The 23,034-nt window shown below is 37.9% G+C and overlaps 1 protein-coding gene across 3 annotated transcripts; it reads left to right on the top strand.

Annotated features, from left to right (window-relative positions):
* The first annotated feature begins 5,103 nt into the window (after positions 1-5,103).
* Positions 5,104-21,973, top strand: LOC122084026 (ELMO domain-containing protein A-like). 3 transcript variants are annotated; one of them, XM_042652014.1, is made up of 10 exons: positions 5,104-5,857; positions 8,709-8,806; positions 8,917-9,026; positions 18,904-18,972; positions 19,359-19,474; positions 19,562-19,616; positions 20,170-20,290; positions 20,963-21,010; positions 21,304-21,436; positions 21,535-21,973. In XM_042652014.1, exons 2-9 carry the CDS (start codon positions 8,710-8,712, stop codon positions 21,432-21,434), a joined length of 747 nt encoding a protein of 248 aa, XP_042507948.1. In that variant the 5' UTR covers positions 5,104-5,857; position 8,709; the 3' UTR covers positions 21,435-21,436; positions 21,535-21,973. The 3 variants fall into 3 exon arrangements, with proteins under 3 accessions (XP_042507948.1, XP_042507944.1, XP_042507945.1); XM_042652010.1 differs by having other exon boundaries at positions 5,111-5,857; positions 21,304-21,398; XM_042652011.1 differs by lacking the exon at positions 8,709-8,806 and having other exon boundaries at positions 5,114-5,684; positions 5,768-5,857; positions 21,304-21,398.
* The last annotated feature ends 1,061 nt before the right edge of the window (positions 21,974-23,034 follow it).

The following is a 23,034-nucleotide window of genomic DNA, read 5'->3' as shown; positions in this document are numbered from 1 at the left end:
GTTTGGAATACTTCTTGCTCTAGTATGAGAATTCCATAAGCATCACCCAAAAAGAAAAGAAAAGAAAAGAAAAATGGGAGAAGGGTTCTCCACCATAGGAGATAGAGGGAAAGAGAGTCTGTGTCGGGGGTCTATCAAGGGGGAGAGAAACTATGAGAGGGCACATGTATCTGGCATCGTGAGAAAACTACTTTTACCAAGGAAATTTATTGGTTTATGAAGCTAGATATGGGAAAGATCCAAGACTAATACTTTTCATTGATCCTGCAGTTCCTTCCTTCTTGCCTCTGGAAGCTAACTTATGAAAGACTATAAGCAAAAGCCCAACAAGGTTAACCAAATATGATTTAATCGGAGAATAACCACTATATATCGTAGCTTGCTTGAGGCTATTATAATAAAACCTGTCCTCCAAGAGGTTTCGAGTTCAAGACCTATTCCTCATCTAGTTTAGGATCTCCACCCACTGCCACCGGTTAAAAAAAAAAAAAGAAAAAGAAACCCTATCCGTTTGTATTCTCCATGCCTAGACACATGAACACACTGTTGAAAGCCAACCCCTGGCCCTGACAGTCCCCTAATAGCCTACCTCATGTGTCTGAGTGTGCGACAACTCTAGTGGACAATGTTCTCACGCCCTAAATTATATATGGCTTTAATCATCTAGTCATCATCTAGTAAAAAATAATTGATGGTCAGTTTTAGCCTTCACCACATTAGCACCAGTCTTTAGTTAAACCAGTAAGTCATTTAGTCCTCCCACTTCCCAACTTCAGTCCAATTTTTGGTAAACGACCAATGAAATTGGGTCCACTTCAAAGACAGGTTCATTGAATGATACAAGGTGCCAAGGTGAGTGGACCATATATAATGACTCACGTTGGGGTGCATCCATGATCAATGCACGAAATCTGAATGGACCACTTGGTGTCACGCTCACACACCAAAAAATTCTCATCACCTCTATTTGTCCACTTCTACCACTCCCCCCCCCCACTTCCCATGTGTCATGCGAGTTCTTTCTCCAACAACCCATTATTAAAGTTTCCAAAATCTAGACCCGGCTAGATTCGATCCAGGGTCTAAATTGTCGGGGTTTCAAGCGAAAACAATCGATTCCACATCAGATGCAAATTTTTATAAATATTTGATCATGTTATGAGCCATCAGTAAAGAGGAATGACCAGATTCAAATCGACGGATTAAAAGAGAAAATGACAAACCTAATATGATTATAGGAAAATTTATAAGAAAATATATGAAAAACTAGGTTTCAACCTAAATATGACCACAGATAGAGTTATTTGGAGGTCAGAGACTCACCCGTGAAGCCGACACCTTTTGAATGGATGTTGTCAAAATGTTGCTTTGACTTTTGTATTTTACCTTTTTTTTTCCCCTCAATTTTCCTTTAGTACCTTTTCTTTTTTTACTTTTTTATACTTCTAATGGCTCCATGCAACGAACCCCATTTAAGAGGGACCAAGTGATAATAAAACTAGAACGTCGAGGGGGGGATTGATAAAGTTCCACATGAAAGAACATAAGCTAAAAAACTACAGTGCGCACATTAGCACGACAGTGGTCATAGATCCGCTTTACTCTGCCCAAGTGTTTGCTGAATTCACACCTTAACTGATTGTAGACCAAAGAAGTAACGGCTAGATGATCGTAAACCAAAGAAGCAACAATTGAGTTGATCTACGACCAATCTATCTCGATGATCGAACTGATCGTAAAACACCATTGTACATTATCATGCTTTTACACAGGAGCGTGCTTAGGGTCCACTTGTATCTAACCAAGGACCTAGAAAGTTGGAATCTTAAATACACACCCTATAAAAATGTGCAACATATATAAGGACCATCCTAGGCATGATTGTACTTCGAAACTGGTATTCATAATTGAATGAGCCTATGCACTTTCTCCATTACTATGCCTTTAAACATCTGACCCCAACCCACCGTGGGTGTGTCTCTATCATGTCTTTTCTTTCAATCTTTCTTTCTATCTTTCTTTCTTTCTTTCTTGGCTTGCTGTATAATGGGAGATGATGGTATTTCCCATTGACCGAAAGTTGGAACAACTAGTACCATCCGTATCCGGGACCAACCATGTAGGAGGGGACTTGTTAATGTAGAAACAAACAAAGATCACAATTATAAAGTTGGATTGCTTAAAAAAGAATGGCTTAGTGCATGAGGTTTTCACCATGGGAGATTTGGGAAGGATCATAATGTTCGTAATTTTACTTTTGTTTGCCGAGAGGTTACTTCCTTAGATTGATATCTATCAATTCCATTTGGAATTAAACCCTAGAAATAAGAATCGAGAAGAAAAAAAATATTTTCCATAAGAAAATTTATTTTTTATTTTTTATTGAAAGATATTATAGATCTAAATATAAGAGGTAAATATCATTAATTTTCTATTATTTTACTGGTTAGGCTTACCACGTCCCTGTAGGTAGGGTTCGGTGGAACTTGTTTAAGTTTTGGTGCTCAGTTAGGCTTTTGCATCGCTAGAATCTAATTTAATTTAATTTTTTTAATTTTTTTGTAAAAACTATGAATTGTAAGCAGAAAAGTCACATGATGGATTACCTCAAGAATATCATAAAAGTGGAGAGATGATGTGATAAATTATTGTGAACTTCATATGGTGCTCAATAACCTCCTAGGTGCATTTGCATTGATACTATTTTACCTTGGAATAAACTCAAACTCAATTTCAATTCACTAAGGTTACATAAACACTGGTGTAAAATATGCATCATATAGAGCTCTCTATATGAGTGCTTTCCCATTTGATTTCTAGCTCTTGAAGTCTGATATTTGAAAAAAAAAAAAAAAAAAAAAAAAAAAATCTTTGAGCAAGCAGGAGTGCACCAATGAGATATGATGGAATAGCTTCGTATATGGGAGCGCAACGAGGTCATTTCATGTAAGGATGTTAAACCAGGTGGTTTTGGTTAAATGGTATAATTTCTTTTTGATACATGATGTCAAAGGTGGAAACCAAAACTAAATTGTTTATTAAATATTTTCATATAAAAAAAATCAAAACTAAACCTCTTATTAAATGGTTATACTGTTTCATAGAAAATGTTGAACCCAAAAAACTATTCTTATAAAAAATCTTAAGTAGCCATTTAATATAAATCTACTCTTATATAGAAAAAAAAAAACATATAAATTATTTGATACAAACCTACTCCAAGTTTTTGAATTTTTAATGATTCCTTTCATAAAAATCATAAAACAATCTCAGATTCAGGTGGGTGTTATTTATTTAATATATAAATCAATACTTAATTGATTTTAATCAGTTTAAATGATTAAAATAAAAATTGAACAATATATCAAACAATCTCATTTTTCAAGTTAAATTGAAATATTTATTTAAAAAGAAAATTCAGTTCTTTTGTAAACCACTCGATTTGATTTAAATAAATGATTTTAACTTAATTTTGATGCTCTTAAGAGGAGAAGAGAGATAGAGAAAACATAGTCAGGATTAGCGAGTGGAAACATTTTATATAGGGGGTGATGAATTTATAAACCACATGATGATGAGGGGCAAGAATTTTTCTCTTGAGTGGTTAAACCACTACCATTTACTGAAAAATAAAATATCAGTACCTGCCTTTTTCAAGATTTCATCATAGGGCAATTTTTTTCCCCTAGGTAGTTAGGTTTGAAACTTTGACAAATGAGTAAAAAAAAGTGAGATCTACTTATGTAACAAATTTAATATAAAAAAATTTACTACTAATTATAATCACCTTCCCTTATTTAAACTTTGAGAAGTAGTTCAATGTGGTGTCTCTCCCCTCTCCCAAAGAGATTATGATATATTTTCATATGGGAAAGAGCGATAAATATATGAGAACGTTAGCATAAGTTACACTTTCAAACAAAGTCTTTTTTTTAATAACAAAAAATAATTAAAACAAGAGATCAATGCTTGATAACGTGGTCCGCGTAAAAGACATCGACATGAATAAGAACTTTTATTTCATGTTGGTGCGTGATTCCAAATTGTATGAACCTACACAACATAGATTAGCAGCTGGCCCGTAGGAGGCTTCGGGACCAGGCTTTGATGCTCAAGTCAGCTTCAGGGGTAATCATTCTACTTCTGTCTATTAGCCGATTGAGAGACAGACTTGTTATGAAGAATAGGCTTTCCTTATATAGGGGGTTGGGATCCTCCTCCATTGGTCCAGCTCGTCTTTCAAATGGCCACATATCCTCTCCTTCTAAAACTGACTAACTTGGGTTGCTGACCTGGCGCCATATCTTAACGATTAACTCAACTCAAGTTCATCCTTCTCAACGGCCGACCTTACCACAGTTGGATCCTCCAACGGTTAACTCAACCAGGGGTGATGGAGGTTAGGTTACTTGGTAATCAAGTAAACCTAACCTTCTTGCAGTTTTGTTGACCCAGGGTTAAGAAACCGTCTAACCTTGGTTAGTCGTTCTAAGTGGTTGGTCAGAGTGAGGAATTCCCTCTGAAGTAGGTCATTTGATCCATGAAGTATGAGAGGTCGAGTGTTTAGGAGTGCACCAGGTGCTTTGACCACCTGGCCATTGATTGGTCCATGTATGCGGTGCGTCCTATGCTCGACCACCCGACCATTGACTGGTCCATAAGTGTAAGTGGTATATCATTTCATTAGAGGATGAGGTGGTAATTTTATACACCCGTGCCTTAGCCGGGGCCACGCAATCGGGCAACTTTCTTTTTCTTATATAAAATAAAAAAAATAAAGTCTATTTATTGATAACCCAAATGAGTCCACTTGTCAAATAAAGACACACGGTCTTAGGTCTTAGCTTCCAAATTACCATTATAACCTTTCAATTTGGACAGCAGCCCTCTCAACCCAATAGCTTATGGTCCCTACCACGTGGAGTTCTGATCAGAGAGTTTCCTTTTTACCTGTTTAGGACAAAATATTCCCGCGTAAGATTATTGGTATTTAAATGTAATAAAGATATCAAGCATGGTCATAGAAATAAAAAAATAAGTCGTTTTATACTTTTAATGTAATAATCTCAAATTTTCACCAAATAATCTATTCGCTCTGTTTGAGCGATATCCGAACTCCGATCTCTTCAAGACGGAAAAACGCCACCTGAAGACACAGACGCGAAAAGCATTAACGATTTATCCGAAAAGAGTGGGAAAGGAAGAGAGAGAGAGAGTGAGAGTGTTCCTTTATAAGAGTTCATAGCTTCATTGGTGGAGTCCTCTCTGGCAGATCTTGGAGCTCTAGAATTGCGGGGAAAATCCTATATAATTTCTCTATCTTTTCAAAGATTTTTTCACTGCTTCACGAGATCGATTAATACGTATTTCTTGATTGCCGAAAGTGGAACTTCAATTGATATGAAGTCCTGAGCGACATTCTTTTTGAGCTTGTTTTGAGTTTGTGACTTTGAAGAGTCTTTGTTAGTTCTGCTGCTGAATCTTTATTGCTGTGGAGCGGTTGATATTGCTTGAACTTTCCAAAAGGCGCTGTTGAATTCGTTTTGTTTTTTCGAAGGAGATTTGATTGATTCTGAGGAAGTTTATTGGAAGAAACTTTGATTCCGCTTGTAGTTCTGCCCTTTGGAGGTTGTTTGAGGGGATTTGGTTGGGATTCCGGGGAATTTTATTTGAAGTAATCTCAGGTTAGCTTGGTTTTGTATTTCTCTGTATAAGATTCAGTGGAAGTTGTGTTCTGGATCAGAGTGGAGTATCAATGTTGTAGCAGAACCTATGGATGACCGTGGTGAATCGTTCGTCGCTGTCAGGAGGATATCTCAAGGGTTGGAGCGGGGTGGTTCTTGCCACTCAACATCCGGTGGGTCATAAATTCTTCATCCCCCTCCCCCTCCCCTGGATATGCTGTTTCTACTTCCTATCCTCTGAAACAGATTAAAACTTAATTTTGTCCGTAGTTTTTATTGCATTATATTTTGGAAGTTCTGAATTTTTTTGATCTGAAAATCATTTTCGCACCACATTCATCATTGCTACTTTCTTCCATACTTCCTTTTGATCAAGTTTCCCTGTCTGCGATGAAAATGTCGGCATTTGTTTCTTCCAGGATATGACTTGGTGAAATTTCACTTTATTCTCAATTATATACTGTTTCTGTAAAATTGGTGGAAAATTTCTCATTTGTATTGTGGTGGAATTACATCTTTTATGTACGATATGCTCTTCTGAAATTTCTTCGCTATGAGGCTTGCAGTACTTTGAAATTTCAGAAAGGTTAACTCTAACTAAATTTACCAGATATTTTTGTATACTCTCTGCCCTTACTCTGCACAGAGAAGTAGTTTTTTTTCACAGTTCCTGCACATTAACAACTCTTCATGTGTGCAGGCCATCATTTAAATGGATGATTGGTTCAACTTCTGTAATTTGAGGATTTGTACATCTGGAATACTTTTGCAGTTATGCTTGGAAATAAGTGGATACAATGGTTATTAGCTCATTTTATACTTCGGTACTTGGTTGATGGTGAAATGAAGAAATATCAAGTGATATCTTTAACTTAGAGTAGGTGAAAGAAATAATTGCGCGGAATCTGAGGGATATTGATACAAGCTTCACCTGTGAAGTTTGGGTCGCAGTGACCTGGTTGTGGTTGTATAAGATTGGTTTGAGTTTTTGCAGCATTTATCCTGGTGCCTAAGACTCAGAAAAAAAAAAAAGACAGATAATTGGATGGATGCCCCTTGTTGAATGAAGATGAAGATTTTAGCAAGCATAAAGAACTTTAAAATGGTTTGGGTGTCTGGCCTGTACATCCATCTTCTAGGGTTAGCCAAAATGACCTAGTGTTCTTTTGATGACCTCTTTTTAGTATCTAGACATGAATGTATGGGATCTTATTTCACGTCCACCTGCCCTACTGTATCCTGCAACAAGGTGGGTGGGGAGCTGATGGGTTTGGGTGGGATTGGGTCTAAAGGAGTTTGGATAGGGTCGTGGTAGGATTATGTGAAGCCTGTCCTGAACTGGTTCCTCATATTGGGGAAATTTGAGACTTAGGTCTAGGGAAGCTAAAAATAATAGTGTTCATAATGAGCATTGAGCACTTAACATGGACATAAGCCTTGAATAAGTTGATCAGTAATGAAGAAATAAGTATTAGTTTGCAGGTTAGGGGCCCCTGCTGGCAAGGATCAAGTAGAACACCAACTAAACTAACGATACAATTCAGAAACTATGCATGAATAACTGTGAAGAGAGTCATAATTAACTAATCTGTTAGTCTTGTCATTTATTTTGTGTGTTTTCAAATTTTCATATGTCTGTCAGACCCTCCTTCCCAACAAAGAAAAATTGTGGACTAGGATTTTTTTTTTCCATAGACAACAATAAATCGTGCAAGAATGATAATAGAAACACAAGCCATGAAGGCGAATGCCAGAAGCCTCTGTGACTAGATCATACTGAAAATAAACACAAAAATAAGAAAACTGCCAGATCCCCGATTTCGCACTGACTACTCCTTGCTTGGTGATCAGATCTGCCATATCATTTGCTTTTCTTGGCTTCATATGGAATGAAATTTTCACCTGAGAGGCCATATACCTAAAAGTATATCTCTAATAACATGCACATATTTCCCAGGGCTCTTCTTCTAGTGATGACATCCACCCGATGAATAAAGATGAATCTCCCTCCCCATTGACGTTAGGATTTTAGAGTTGCTTTCAGCATGTGGGGGTTTCTTTTCTTAGAAGATTGGGCCAATATATATATATATATATTTTTTTTTCTTTTAAACTAAAATATAAAAATGGTACTAAGCATCAGAATTAAGGAATCTCCCTTTGTATATTTGGCTTATTTCCCTGTGCTTGCTAAATCTGTCTCAATAGTAGGTCAAAGCAGCCAATGCAATCGCCACCCAGACATTTCAGCCTTTCTGGGTGAAGCCTAGCTGACTAAATATATTTTATAAAGTATTTAAGAAAGAGCAATTGAAAAATATAATCAGTTTATTGGCCTTTAAATATGGAATATGGATATCTATATATTACCCCTAAAAGGGGTAGACCCCTTATGTTTATCTCCCTACTATAATATGTTTGTTCTTGTGGTGCCTTTTCATATGAGCTCATTTTCACTATCTGTGCCCAGTTTAAGGTATGAGTAAATATATCATATATGCATAGAAAAAATTATGTTAAACATTGACAGTTTAGTGGAAAACATTGGTGGCATCTTTCTTAATGCATTTGACCTCACTGACAACCAATTGCTCTTAAATGATCGGCTTATTTTGGTTGTACAGTCTTTGTACTTTCATTCCTCAGACCTGTGGTTTAGTTGCCAGTTGCCTATTTACCAGTAGTGCCATATCTGGAAGCTGCTCAGTTATAACACAATGACAAATATAGTTGTTGGGGTCTGAAGTCACTTAGTTCCTACTATGGTAGCTTGCCAGTCTTTGCTTTGATGAGAGGGCTAGAGATTTGTCTAATTGATGACTGAACTATTAGGTTGAGATGATTCATGATCGACAGTTGATCTTTGGCTGTCTTAAGCTTATTCTTGTCATCAAATCATCCTCTCTTGGTTTTGTGTTTCTTATCGCCTTTGAAAGTGCTTCTCAATATGTATTTGACCTTTGCTTTAACAATATAATTATTAAGAAGTATATTATATTTAGAACTTAATATTTTAATATGCAGTATGACTGGAATGACGTTTTCTCAAATTGTTCACATGGACTGTACTGCCTATGCATGGGCCATGGGTAATTTAGCTTTGCACATGTTAATGAGGATGGGTGGGTTTCTTTGATCCTGAGGAATTCTCTTTTTCATGGTTAAATACTTATTTTTTTGGATAACTTTAGAAATTCCTTGTCCAATAGCTGGCACTTTTGTATTCGTACAGCTGAGGGTGTGGCAGGATCGGCAGCTTGGCTTGGCAGAGGCTTGTCTTGTGTTTGCGCTCAGCGAAGAGAGAGTGATGCTCGCCCGTCCTTTGATTTAACCCTTGCACAGGTAATATTTTTCTCAGGTCTTGGTTAAATTTTAGGTTAAAAAATTTCCACACAATTGAGACGCAATTTACATTAACAGGTTCTGGTCAAATTTTTATCAATTTTACTTGATTCACCTTATAAGTTGCTACAAGATGAATCTGCCTCTGGAGTTTACCTCAGGGCAAGTCATGTCTACTCATTCGGGGTCCTGTGTTTACTCATTGAAATTCAATTCTACTATATTGCCAAGCTAAATACTGAATAGGAGGCAGTGGCTCATTTGAAATTCTCAAGAAGAAGCTTCAACTACTTAAGTAGGAATGGTTTAACATATAACCTGATGCAAACAAGAGCTGTAGCCATGCCAAGACATGCACTTGACCAAGCATGTCAAATTGCTTTAAACTGTTCCCCCTGGACCCTATTATGTTCTGTGCATCAATTTATAAGGAATTCTTTGTTATAACCTTACAATTTACAAGTCAGAAAACTAAGAATAGGAAATGAAAATATTTTATTACAGTAATCTATAAGGGAAAAGATTAATAAATCTTTCTTTAGAATTAAAATTAGTAGTTAAATGCAACTTTCTTAGGTTTTCATTTTTTAATCTTGAATGAGTTGAAAGGATCAACAGAAAGGAATATCACAGGTCTAAGATGAAAATTTTTTATGACCTGTTAAAAAAAAATTCCTGTCAAATTCAGGCTATTCAGCTAAAGCTCTTGCCAACTTGTTTTCCAAATAGAAAGGTTGAGACAATCAATTCTACCATTTTTCTCCAAAAAGATTACGGATTCCCAAAGTTGTATAAATATTTTAAGAAGCATGAAGTTGCATGCCATACCAGAATATGCCTATCTAAATGTTTTTCATTGACTTGGGCTGTCATAGTATGCCTTTTGAAATTTCATTATGGGACAAAGTTTTCTGTCTGAGAGCAGCCCCTCTGCCACAGACACGGGGGATGTGAAATGACCAATGTGCCCCTCCTTGGGGGGTGCTCCCCTGTGTCTGGGCACAGGGGCCATTTCCGGACACTTGCTCTTTAATTATATAGAACTTAACTGAGATAAGGCATTATAAAAAGATAAGCACTTTGAAGAGCTCCTAAAGACATTTCACTGTCGAAACGACTTGTATAATATCTAAAATTCTGTCCTGACTACTGAAAGTTTTTATTTACCTTATGGCTTAAGCAATTAACAGACATGAATCAAATGATAGGCTACCCTACCTTCAATTTCTGGGTCACATTTATGATCAATTGTTTTCTAAAAAAACTAGGGTAAATTACTGTTGGGTAACTAATGTTTAAGAAAACAACACCTGGGTACCTCACATAGTCACGTTTGAAATATAATGTTTCAGGTATCTGACTAAGGATACCCTTGGACAGTTCTAGTAATATTTCTTACTTTGCCCATAAATACCTCCTCCGACGGTCTGATTATTCGATAACTACAATTGGGGAACTTTCCGGCTGTTGAACTTGCCGGAATCCGGTGACACTCTTTTTCCTATTCGTTCTCTGCTTCTCTTCTCCAGCTGATGTGGTTCACTCACAGCACATCTTTGATCTTTCTTACTGTTGTCCACTGTCTGTCAAACAAAGCCGACTCACACTGTCGGAAATTGTTGGAGTCCACCCTTCTCGTCTTAAAGCATTGACTGTAAAATCACTGTTATCCATAGTTGCCAAGGCTTCGCCTAGTGTCTAGGCGCCCACTGTTCAAGAACTTGTTTTGTTTCGGTGGCTAGCGAAATGCTGAAATTTCGTTGAAGCAGTGTACTTTTTTCCATGTGTTTCGCTTGAACACTTTGGGGGGCTAATCGCTGAAGTGGCCGAAATGAGCGAAACAAAATGACCGAGATGGCTGAAAATTTAACGAAATAGTGCATTTTTTGGGCCAAAATGAGCGAAATTTCAAAAATGACTGAAATATGATTGAGATGACGGAAATTATGTACTTCTGTGTTTCATATGCCATTTCATTCGGTGAAAAAGAAAAGTACTGAAATATCTGAGATTCCGGGGAGATATTGCCGCGTTTTGAAACTATGCAGGAGTCGTGGTTGCCTAGACACCATGACAACTATGTTCTCCTAGGTTTATAAAAGCGAAAAGGGTTTATAGAATATCGGAAGCTGATTAAATTATTAACCATAGTTGTCAAGGTGGTTAGCTTGAGTCCTAGGTTACGGTCTCCTTATTGCATAGGCGACGCCTAGGCAACCAAGCAGTTTCTTGGGTCCTAGGCGCCTGTTGCCTTATTGCACTGCATGTCGTCTTATATTTTGGGACTAAGGTTTAATATCCCGCTCTCGCATTCCCATCTCGCTGATCCAAAAAAGTGAAATATGGCGAGATCCCGCTGAGATCATGTATTTTTTCCTCGGTAGATTTGGTGGTTGGTCTCGGTGGCCATATGGTCTTTGTAGACCCTGAAACTTCCCATTTATCCTATTTTAGGCCTTATAAACACAGTGAAAACATCAATTTTTTAAAAATTCAAACTTAAAATGGTACTTTGACTTTGTGCCCAATGTAAATAGTCTCCGACTCTTTGGACCCTAGGCTAGTATGCTCTATTCCACAATCCACATTCCACATTCCACAATCAACACATGACACCACATTGTCGTAAGAATTTAAAAGACATCATTTCTAATTACTTGATTGTTTAACAATTAATATTGATGACTAATGAGTCATATTCACAGACATTGAAAATTTGAAATGACATAAGATAAGTCACATAACAACATAACGTTGTACAATACATATTACATGACACATGTAGATGTATTAGACTCATCCTAGAGACTTAGACTCTTAGTACTAAAATGAGTGCCGGGCCATATCATCATAACCACCATATTGTTGATGATGATGTTGACGCATGTTTTGCTCTGATTGAATCACAAAGGCTGGCTATATCATAGTATGGCGGAAGTATTACTTAAAGTCCATCATAGTAGCAGCCCTATAAACATCATCAACAACATACTAGAGATACTCTATCCTTGGGTAGATATCTCTGAAGCTAAATGAACTGGATCGAGATCCACCACTACTGGATGGTGCCTGTCGCATTGGAATTTGCATTGATATGTATGCTTGGGGGGCTGGAATCCCGAAGATTCTATCCACAAAACCTGACCCAATGTGGGAGTGTGATTGACCCTCATACTTAACAACAGAGGGGAAAGAGGTGGCTTGTGGGTGTCCAAACTACTATAATGACTATAGACTGAATTGGTGGTCAACATGCCATATATAGTTGATGGTGCATGATACTACTCCCCATTAATACCACTCTCCGTAATTAAGCCTCCTAGAGTGTCAGTCAAGCTCCTAAACGAATGTCCATAGAGTCCATACTATCATGCTCCTCCTCTCTACTTGGTATGAATTGGCGACGTGAGCCTCTCTTGTAAGGTGTGGAGGCACATGCACCATGGTCCATATCATGTGTGGCATGAGTGTACTCAGTCTCTCCTGTGAACTGCACAAGGCTCTGGTTTCATGCACCTCTCGCGCATCCCCCCATCACCACCATCATCACCATCACCATCACCATCACCATCACCATCACCATCACCATCACCATCACATCACCACGGGGACCACTACTAGCACCACCAGCAGGTCTCGCACCATCATCATCACTAGAACGTGGCCAAACGGTGTATAGCTCCACATCAACCCCATTATCTTAGGACTCGAAAGGCCTGGGTATCTGTGAAAGCACATGGCCCTCTTAAGACATATAATCATCCACGTCAATACCCATCTGACTAGCTACCACGGGGTCGGGCCTACCCTCAGCTTGATCCGTAAGTGGCTCACCTCAATCACTCGCCCATTGGTATAAGGGATCCTCCTCATTTGAGTCCTCTTGGTAAACATTAGCAAGTTCAATTGGTTCATTGTTACCCTCTATGCTTTGACGTATGTGTTGCGTCTTCAATCTCATATTATAATGCACAAACACTAATTGTTGTAGCTTTTCATGACCTAGTCGGTTCCGCCTCTCGGTGTACATCAGTGAGAATGTACTCCAATTGCACTCACATCCTAATACAAAACAAGTTTGGGAGAACATTTTGATTGCTATCTTTCTCAAGTTAGGTGCATCTTTCCCATGGAGGACCCACTATTTGCCAGGGTTAGTACCTTGTCTTCTAGCCACTGTCGTTGCACGACCAAAACTCCCTCTACCATCCTTGAATTCCCTTATCTATGCATGTTTCAAACATGAATACAAGTTAGTACACAATAGAGCATTCCTTAGGACTTAGGAGACTAGGAGTTAGGACAATTTTAACTAAGTGACTCTTACCTCAAGTGTTGCATTTAACTATGGATTAGCTTTAGGGACAAACTTTGCTACCTCAAGTTCCACTACTTCTTGCAATGTATCATCCATTCCTAGATTGTACTTGTAGTGAAACTTAGGATTGAGATAATATATTGCAAATTCCATAAACAACTTGTCATTGAATGTAAAGTAACTTTAACTTGGATTATAGTTAAGTTATGCATCAAACGTTTCTCCCATCTCTCCTCAATAAATTTTCTGTAAGACTATGCACCCCTGGGAATGGACGCTCTCACCTTATCTTTCATCTTCTCCATTGCAGCATATATGTATGGCAAGGAAGGACATTCTTCACATCTTGCCAAAATTGTTCACTAGAGATGGTGAACTGTGCTGCCTTACCACCTGACGAACTCAATTCCCTCCATCCAAACCACTCCTCACTAGCAAACTCAAACCAACCATCTTGTCCTGAAAGCTCTTCAATGTGATGTAGTTGGTTGCAAATTGAGTAATGCCTGTCCTTACCAAATCCTCACCACATTTATGCCTTAATAAATGTAGAGCATATCCATGGTTGTAGACAAATGTGGTCACTTGTCTTTCCCATTTGGCTACACACGTTGCCAAAGATTTCTTCCTTATGTCTTTAAGCATTCAGTCAATGCAATGAGCTACACATGGTGTCCAGAAAAGGTGGATCCTTTTGCTTTTCCTATTCATCAATCTCTCCCCCACTTTCTTGAAGTTGCTTCTATTGTCCGCCTCAATTTGAACAATATTCTCTAGCAATACCTCCATCACAACTTCATTCAGTAACTTATATAAATACATTGCATCCTTCTTCTCATTGGATGCATGAACCGACTTTAAGAAGACAGTCTTCCCATCACAATACAGCATGAAGTTGATGATGGACTGTGTAGTTGGTCTAGGTCAACCATTGCACATCACAGTAACTCCATATTGTTCTCATGATGTCTTACATTTACTTAAGATATTATTCATAAATAAGCAAATACCCCCCTTTTAGGGCTTTTTTCAACTCTCAAATTATGGGGTTTTTTCAATTCTGAAAATTTTATAAATCTTATTACGGTAAGGCATTGCTAAAAACCAAAAGTCCGGTAAAATAATATTTTGTTTTGATGTCTCCATAGTTTTTTTTTTTTTAGATGATTTTAACTTCATTCACACATTTTAAAATAAGTTTGACTGGAAGATAACTTTGTTATTACAACTCAGATTTAAGTAATCTTAGACTTGTTAAAAAGCTGTTTTGTGCTATACCTAATACAAAAAGTTTTATGTAAAAATAAAATCATTTGACTAGTCAAACTTATTATAGAACAAGAGCATTTCTGTAAATGTTGATTTTTGACTTAATGTTGATTTTTTATGATTTGATGTGGCATAATGTTGTTTTTTATGACTTGATGTGACTTAATGTTGGTGTTTTTTATTTTTTATTATACAAGGTATATGTAGCATACTAAATAATGTTATTAAAGAGGGAAAATAAAAAATAACACTTGGTTGCCTTATTTGCCTTAAGGCGGGCGACTTGTTGCCAAAACACTTAGGCATCCCTTAATGCCTTGGTTCGCCTTGGCGCCAGGACAAGTTTGTTTTAACCATGGTGTCTGATAGTACACCGATTGACGTCGACCTAGTCACCAAGGAGTGACTTCTGCAAGTCCGATTCCGTCTTCTACAATAGGTAGAAACCCATAGCCCTCCCTTACAACAAATCCTTGGATTTTACAACCCTTAATTGATGTAGTTGACCCATGTCTGAGCTGCACTATCGAAGGAGGAAGAAGACGGGAGCTGCTGGTTCCATCAAACCAGATTAGCCAGCCCAACCCTGGCCAATCGCCAGACCATTGAGATGGCCGATTGAGTTTTTAGAAGTGCCAGAAAGCTCTATCGATTTCAGCACAGCTGTAGGTTTATGCCTTGTGTTGACTGGTCAAAACACAGTTGTGAAGTTGTTTCAGCCATCTAGAAGAGTCTTGGTTACCATTTTGTTATTTTTCTTAGCAAGCAAGTTGTTTCAATTAGGAAGGTTTGTTTCCTAATTGAATAGTTTCCTTTCGTAAGAGTTTCCTTTCCTATTACTTTCTATTTTGTAACATGCTTGGCCAAAGCTATAAAAAGGCCTTTAGTTGTAAGAATTCAACATGGTTTATGAATGACATTGAAGCTTGTTTGCTCCAGAGAGAGATTCGCATCAATAGCTGAGATAGCTATGGGTGAGAGGCCCAATGCTGAGAAAGCCTACCCCACCCACAACTATCAATCGACTCCTACTCTCCCTCTTCTCTATTCCTTTTGCCATTAAATTACAGTTAGTTTACTGCTACTGAAAACTACAGAAGCTGCTTGAAGACTCTCCTCTGTTTCTGATCAAGAGATATCTCTATTTTCCCATCAATCTCAGTTTTCCAGATTTTCTGAGAAAAGTTTCGAATCCTGGTTCTCTCTGACCTGTAGCCTTATCACAGCTGGCTTTTGAGGACTTGATCATAACCTTAAGAGTGACCTTCGACCAATAGGTATGAATAGATCAAAAGAAAAAAAAAAAAAAAGTAGTGGAGAAAAAGTTTTACAAAGATATACCTAAATACGGGTGACCTCCTCTTTTTTTATTTAATTTTATGTTTCATTTGTTTCATTTCGTTTGGTTAATTTCAAAGTTTATGTTTTTATGTGATCGCAACATAAAAAAAGAAGGCTGAATTTTCCGCGGAAGCCGGTTCGAAATGTTTGACCTTAGGTGCATTTCCTTCTGGAATGTTATTGTTCAGGTTATGTCGGGTTACTCACTCCTAGGTACTCCTAGTCTATCTCCTAATCTATCTAAGGCTAAGGATTAAGCAACCCACTCAAAAGATTAAGCCTGGAATACAAACCTTTGGATGGCCATCCTTCGCTTGTAGCTGCGGCAGGAGATTTCTCCCAAAAGTTTCCTTTTTCAAGCCCTAATTCATGAAGTATCATATCTTACAACTCAGCCAGCAGAACTTGAGAAACTTTTGAGGTTTTGTTTATCTAAGACTTTCCTTTGATCCCAATTTCAGGCTCTTCTGAGCCTTGCCTTGAGAGATACAGGTTATCCTAAATTTGGCCTAATCTGTGTTTTATTTTCTCACTTATACTTCTGCCACATTAAAAAAAAAGGGCGTACCCAGTGCACGAGGCTCCCATATGTGTGAGGTCCCGAGGGGAGGGGGGAGAACTACACAGCCTTACCTCGAGAATGTCCAGAGGCTGTTTCAACTGCTTGACCACCAGGTTGCAACATTCGTACCTAACCATTGGACCAAGCGCACCCCTTTTAGGCTTATTGATTGTTTACTGTTTGGAGCCTATTGTAAGTATTATATGAGGTTGATTACCATCTGTAATATTCCTTACATCATTCATCTCCTCCCGTTCCTGCAATGGTGAGATAGCTTTCATCGACGCCTCCACCGGTTGCTACCTCACTTTCCTCGAAGTTTGGCGTTGAGTTGATTCCTTCGCTTCCCACTTGTGGGTGATTGGTGTTCGAAAGGGCTTATTTTCATGGGCTGTGATTTTGTTGGGAGAGACAAATTGCATCAGCTAGAGAAGAGAAGCAAAGAACAGAGAGGGGAAATGCTAGTGTTGATTGGTCACCCAAGGACACGCTCAAGTGGTAGATCAGAGAAAGGGAAAGGCTGCCTTTAGGTAGCTCTTTTATAGGACCGAAGAGAACGATGTGAACAGGGAGTCAAAGAGCTTTCCGTTACAGGCGATAGGCTTAGATAAAAAAATCTTTCCTTCCAATCTTGAAAGTTCCAGTCTTTCGGGAAAGCATTTCTTGAGGATGGCGGAGAGAGATGCAGAGGGTGGTAGGGCATTTGGCTGTACCCAAACACTCCTTGATTGTTGGGCTTGGATAATAAGGCTGCCAAAGGTGTTATTTATGGGAAAATTTGGAAATATGACTAGAACTGTCAAAATTAAATAAGAGTATCCTTATTTATGTATCCCAAACATAATATATCAAACATTGGGTACCCCAGATGTAGTTTTCTTAAATGTTAGGTACCTCAACTGTAATTTACATGACAACAACAACCTAAGCAAACAATGATAGAAAAAAAGCTTTTATGGGCAAGGATTTAAGTATCGGTATCAGGTTTCGTATTGGAGGGGTAATTTTAAGAGATGTATCATATCATATATGGAGAGACACAAGATATGCGTGGAATGGTCAAGAAATGAATGGATGTGCTTATGATACATGTAAAATACAAAATTGAAGCGTAAAACAACTTATATATATATATATATATATAACATGATGGAAGGATTTGAGGCGTTTTTACTTAATCTAGTGTTGCATAACCCAAAAAAAAAAAAAAAAAAGTAAGAAAAAAAGAAATTTGGAACTTTACCTCTTTTTTTCCCAAATTTGTTTCAATCCATGCTTTGAGTATTGTAAATCCCCAAAACTTGTTCAATTGGTGAAGATTAGGGTCTTCTTTTACGTTAGATGATATTTCCCAACTCCAATTGAAGAGAAAAACAAGTTTCCAAGGCCTTCAATTACTTTTTGTTTCGTAACTCACTCACGGTTTCTGTTTTGCAGGTTAAAAGGAGGCGTATAAAGTTTATCTTACCTGTATCAATCCGTATTGGACTGTATTGGTCTCGATTCGGACCGTATTTATCTGTTGATACAATGTTTAAGTATGCTCTCTCTGGCCTATCATTCATTGGTCGACCCGGCTGGCGGCTCCTGCATCTCCATGGGGGCCCCTTCCGCTGATACGTATAGGCCAATACAATACAATATGCACCGATACTTAAAAACTTGCTTATGAGTGACTAAGAATCACTGGTGGTATTGATTGACAATCACCAAAATAGAAAGGGTGAAGCTGGTGTCTTTGTATTGGTGGTCTCTTGAACTGACTAAGCAATTGAAAATCCTGGCAATGGCAATGTAGTTATGTGCAAATGGTTACCAAATGGTTACCTCATACAACCAACCACATATAGGATTCAGAAGTTTAAAATTTCTGTCCGAAAATAAACAGAGAAGTAAATGTTGCATCGCTAAATTGATAATCATTCAGGATGAGGCATGTAGAAGAATTTTCATTGCTAGGTATCCTAAAATTGCTTGGGCCTGTCCTTGACAATGTTAGGCCAGTTTGGAACTGCACAATATCAAACACCACAAAATGAAATAAGTAGGAAACAACGATGGACATGGGATGGTGGTCATTTATGGGTGTTGACGTGCACAGAATACTAAGGATGGTTGTTCTCTATTTTATATGGTGCCTTGAGGTTCCATACATCCAATTTCCATGGAAGAATGTCCTGTGGATCTACTTTCTGGGTTTCATTTTTGTATCAAGTTATTAGGAGATCAGGCCTGTTTTATTGTTGTATTACTTTCTGTTTATCTTTATGTTAGAAAGATAGCTGGATAATTTTTATTTTCCTGCATCATGGTGTCAGCATCTTGTTTTGGTACACTCCACAAGTGATAAGAAACTGAGGTCTTTTCTGGGTTTTTTGTTCTTTCAGGAGGAATGCTTGCAGAGGCTACAGAGCCGCATTGATGTTGCCTACGATAGTTCAAGGCCTGAACATCAGGTAATGTGTCTTCAATCATATATGGATGCTTTTGTCCTATGTGTGCACTGCATGCCTTTCAGTTTATGGCTAGTGTACTAGATTTTAATTTTTTTTTCTTAGGGGTGGGGGTTAGTGCTTCTAAAGCTTTCATTGTTTATGTTGACTGGATGTACATCTGATCATCTAGAATTCACTTTAGCTACCTTTCTGAGTTGTAAACCTTGCAAGATCTTGCCAAATTATGCATTGATGGTTAATGCAGACGATGAACATGATGACCTTAGGTACATCTGGGCTCCTGACCCTCGCTTTCTGGACCTTTTTGATGTGGCATGGTCCAATAGAACTGACAAAGCATGAATGGTTTCTTTTGACCGTGGCTTACTATTGCTTCACCATTATAGGAAGCCTTAAGGGCTTTGTGGCATGCTGCCTTTCCTGAGGAAGAACTTCATGGTTTAATATCTGAGCAGTGGAAGGAAATGGGTTGGCAGGGAAAAGATCCATCCACAGATTTCAGGTGTGCTAGTTCTTCCTTTATTTTCTGTAGGGCCCTTTTTTTCTCTATTGATTCAGTTTAGCTTATACCATATGTTGTTACTGGTAGGGGTGGTGGTTTCATATCGCTGGAGAACCTATTGTTCTTCGCCAGGAACTATCCGGTACTTCCTGATCTTAATGTTGCTCTTGATTATAAATATGTGAATGATGTGTTGTAGCACATTTCAGAGGCTTACCAATGTGTGTGCCACTGGTATCTGGCTATCTGCATTCTGCACCATAAAGCCACAGATCTGTGCTGTGATAGTGGTTTCAAGGTGCTGGTTCCTTGAACACCATTTCCAGCTTGCTGGGTAGATGGTGCATGCCATGAATTCTCTGTGCTCGTGTATTTCCTTGAATGGCTGATAAATGCCTCCCATCAAAGTTTTTTGTTTTATGGTTTTCCCTTTGGGAGAGGGTTGGGCATGCTGCCAGCTTTCGGTAAGCTAGCAGTATGCACCAATCACAGGCTGAACACAGGAGGCAATGAGTTCTTTTCCAAAGGGGGAGGAGAGAGGATAAGATATGCTGTGCACCCTGGCAGCCTGCCCAGCCTTTTCCCTTATTTATTTATTTATTATTAGTAGTTGTAATATTATAATTATTTATTTTAAAGTTATTCTTCCCTGCTATTAGTGTTATTCTAAAGTCAACCTTTTTTTTTTTCCGCAGAAATCGTTTCAGAATCTTCTTCAAAAGCAGGAAGGGGATCGCTCCATGTGGGAGTACCCATTTGCAGTAGCTGGTGTAAATATCACATTCATGCTCATTCAAATGCTTGGTCTACAAGCTGGTTTGTCTCTCTCTCTCTCTCTCTCTCACTCCATGTTCAATTCATTCTTCACAGTGACTGAAGTAACATTGCTAAACTGTCATTATACTTGGGCCACCTTGTATCTTGTGAAGGTTATTGAAACCACTCACAATATGAGGCAGCTTGGCCTAAACTGTAAAAGCTACATGTGTGTGTGACAATGACTAGGCCAAGTAGATGATGAGCTGATGCTAAATGGATATTTAATATGTAGCCTAGTCTTGGGCAATCGGAAAGAGAAGAAGAAGAAAAAAAAAGACCCAATAATAATGTCAGTTAAGAGTTCTTTCACTTTTACTGAAAATTTTCCTGAAACTGAGGTTCCTCTAAAGTATTTGATATGTAAAATGTTTAAGGAAATTTTGCTATTTAATGGCTGCTGGATAAATCAATTGTCTAAATTTGTGGAGTTGGTTGAGTGTTCGAATTTATGTGTTCTCCAGTAAATGACTTAATTATATACTTGTATTTCATTTTGAGTAAAATTAGAAATAGAAGCCTGTTCATTCCATAATATAGCGTGTCCATAGGACTGCTGATTGTTTATCTAGGTGTTGGAAAATAAGAGTTTTGGAAAACCTTCTATTTCTACCAATTATATCAATAATTTTTTCTGCTTTTCATGACAAATTATGCCTTTTGACTCTGCAGTCAAACCAAGAATGCTAATTGGAGCAATTTTCTTGAAGTTACTTTCAGGTAATGTTGAAGCCATTTCTAGTTTGCAGTTCATTGTTTAGTTAGGATATACCGTTAGTTTAGCTTTTCTATTAGATGTGTCCATGCAAAAGTAACGAGGACATATACAAGACCCTAGGCGTAATATGTTACTCAATCTGGGGATAAATCCATCTGATCTGTTCCATCTTAGAGTATTTTGAACTAGTTTATTTCACGCATGAGGTGTTTAACTTCTTTTTTTGTGTGTTCGAAGTGTAATTTGTAACTTTCTTTGTTTGGGTAAAATTGTGAGTTTTTTATTTATATGACAGAAAACGAGTCCGCATTTGACCTCCTCTATTGCATAGCATTCAAGCTAATGGATCAACAATGGCTTTCTATGCGTGCGTCTTACATGGACTTCAACGTATGTGCATCTGCAGTCAGAGTTCTAGAGAAATGATAGTAATCTTGACTTTCATTTGTTGTTTTCATTATCTTAATTGATTAAAATTGTATCTCTGTAAGTCTGCCCCTGTTTCTTAATCTGAAATTCCTGCCAGACTGTGATGAAATCCACACGCCGACAACTCGAGAGGGAGCTCCTGCTTGAAGATGTGACACGGCTAGAAGACATGCCTTCATTCAATCTCCTCAGATAGCAATATGTTAGTCCTGGTTGAGAATTATACAGATGGCTTTAGGGAGCAAGATGTGTCCTTTTTTTTTTTACAGGTTTCTTTTAACCTTTTTCTTGGGGAAAAATTATTATCACCATTTAATGGTGGATTCGAAGAAACGGTGATCCATTTACGATTTGATAGAGGTTTTCTTACTTGCTTTGAAGTTCAGTTAGGTGGTATCTGGTATCTGGTGCCTGGTGGTACATGGTACACACCAGAATACAAGTGTAATGACATTCAAGTTTCATAGGTTCATTGCTCCCTTGAGGGGGGAAATATAATGCGTATGCAAAGTGGGGAAACTGATCTTATCTGTGAATTTATATCACCTCTAGTGATGCTCCACTGGTGAAGTTCCAGGAACTTTGTAAGATAACTTGAGAACTAGCGAAGTTAAAGAGTTCCCTGGGGTGCTCCCAGCCGAGGATTTGAATCCAACATAGCCCCTATTTTAAGAGAGGGGGGGGGGGGGGGGGGGGCATCTTTTCACATCCCTTGTGAGTGGGGAGTGGGAAACAGCAACTATTTTTCAAAAAAAAAATCAATAACAAAAAAAACTGTGCCACAGCCATACACAATAAGTCTGCCTTTTACATGTTTCAATAACAGGCTGTGCTATTTTGCTGAAAAGAAAGTGAAATATTTCATAAATTCAAGAATGGTCTTTTTATTATTATTATTTTTTTTTTTTTTTTGGAAGGAGAAGAATGGCCAATACATTGATGTATATATATATATATATATATATATATGTGAAATTTTTATTTCCCATTGGTTGAAAGCAAAGGATGGAAGGCAGGAAAACAACCTTCAATGTTTGATCTAATATGGATTCTAAGGATATAGAGCTAATGTTTTAAATTTTGGTTTTTTAGGCCGGTTTCAGACACATGGCCTAAATCGAGACAACTCAGATCTTGTTTCGAGGTTCAGACATTGGGCCGTTTTGTTCTTGGATTTTGTTTTGACTGTATCCGAAACTAAGACAACTCGGAGGTTTCAGTCAATTTTGACTAAGATTTAGTTCCATGGTTAGAACTATCTTAGTAAAGGAAAAAGATATATATATATATATATATATATAAAATCAGTTCACCCCAAGTATGGTCCTAAAGAGATGGAGAAATTTTTAACAAAATGTGCTTTCTAGCATTTGTATATGAGGATTATATGCACTTCAAAGTGTGAATTCAAGTATTCAGGGCAAGAGTGCAAGCCTCATTAGAAGGATTAGCTATTAGATCACCATGGCCTAAGGTTTTATAGGCTTGGGCCATTCTCACCATGCCCTGTCAATCAGCCATGCTAAGTACATGTTTTGGTTTTAAAAGCTGGAATCTTTGCTTTATTTGGTTTTATTTCAGAACTTAATCGTTAAAT

Source organism: Macadamia integrifolia, chromosome 7, assembly GCF_013358625.1.
Source record: "Macadamia integrifolia cultivar HAES 741 chromosome 7, SCU_Mint_v3, whole genome shotgun sequence".
Lineage (NCBI taxonomy): Eukaryota > Viridiplantae > Streptophyta > Magnoliopsida > Proteales > Proteaceae > Macadamia > Macadamia integrifolia.
This window is presented reverse-complemented; position numbering and strand designations above follow the sequence as displayed.

What these genes read in the sequence shown, in the direction of transcription:
- LOC122084026 (XM_042652010.1), top strand. Translation starts at nt 8,710, where the DNA reads ATGACTGGAATGACGTTTTCTCAAATTGTTCACATGGACTGTACTGCC. An exon ending in GATCCATCCACAGATTTCAG is followed by an intron (nt 19,475 to 19,561) that starts GTGTGCTAGTTC and finishes TGTTACTGGTAG; the next exon opens with GGGTGGTGGTTTCATATCGC. An exon ending in AATGCTTGGTCTACAAGCTG is followed by an intron (nt 20,291 to 20,962) that starts GTTTGTCTCTCT and finishes TTGACTCTGCAG; the next exon opens with TCAAACCAAGAATGCTAATT.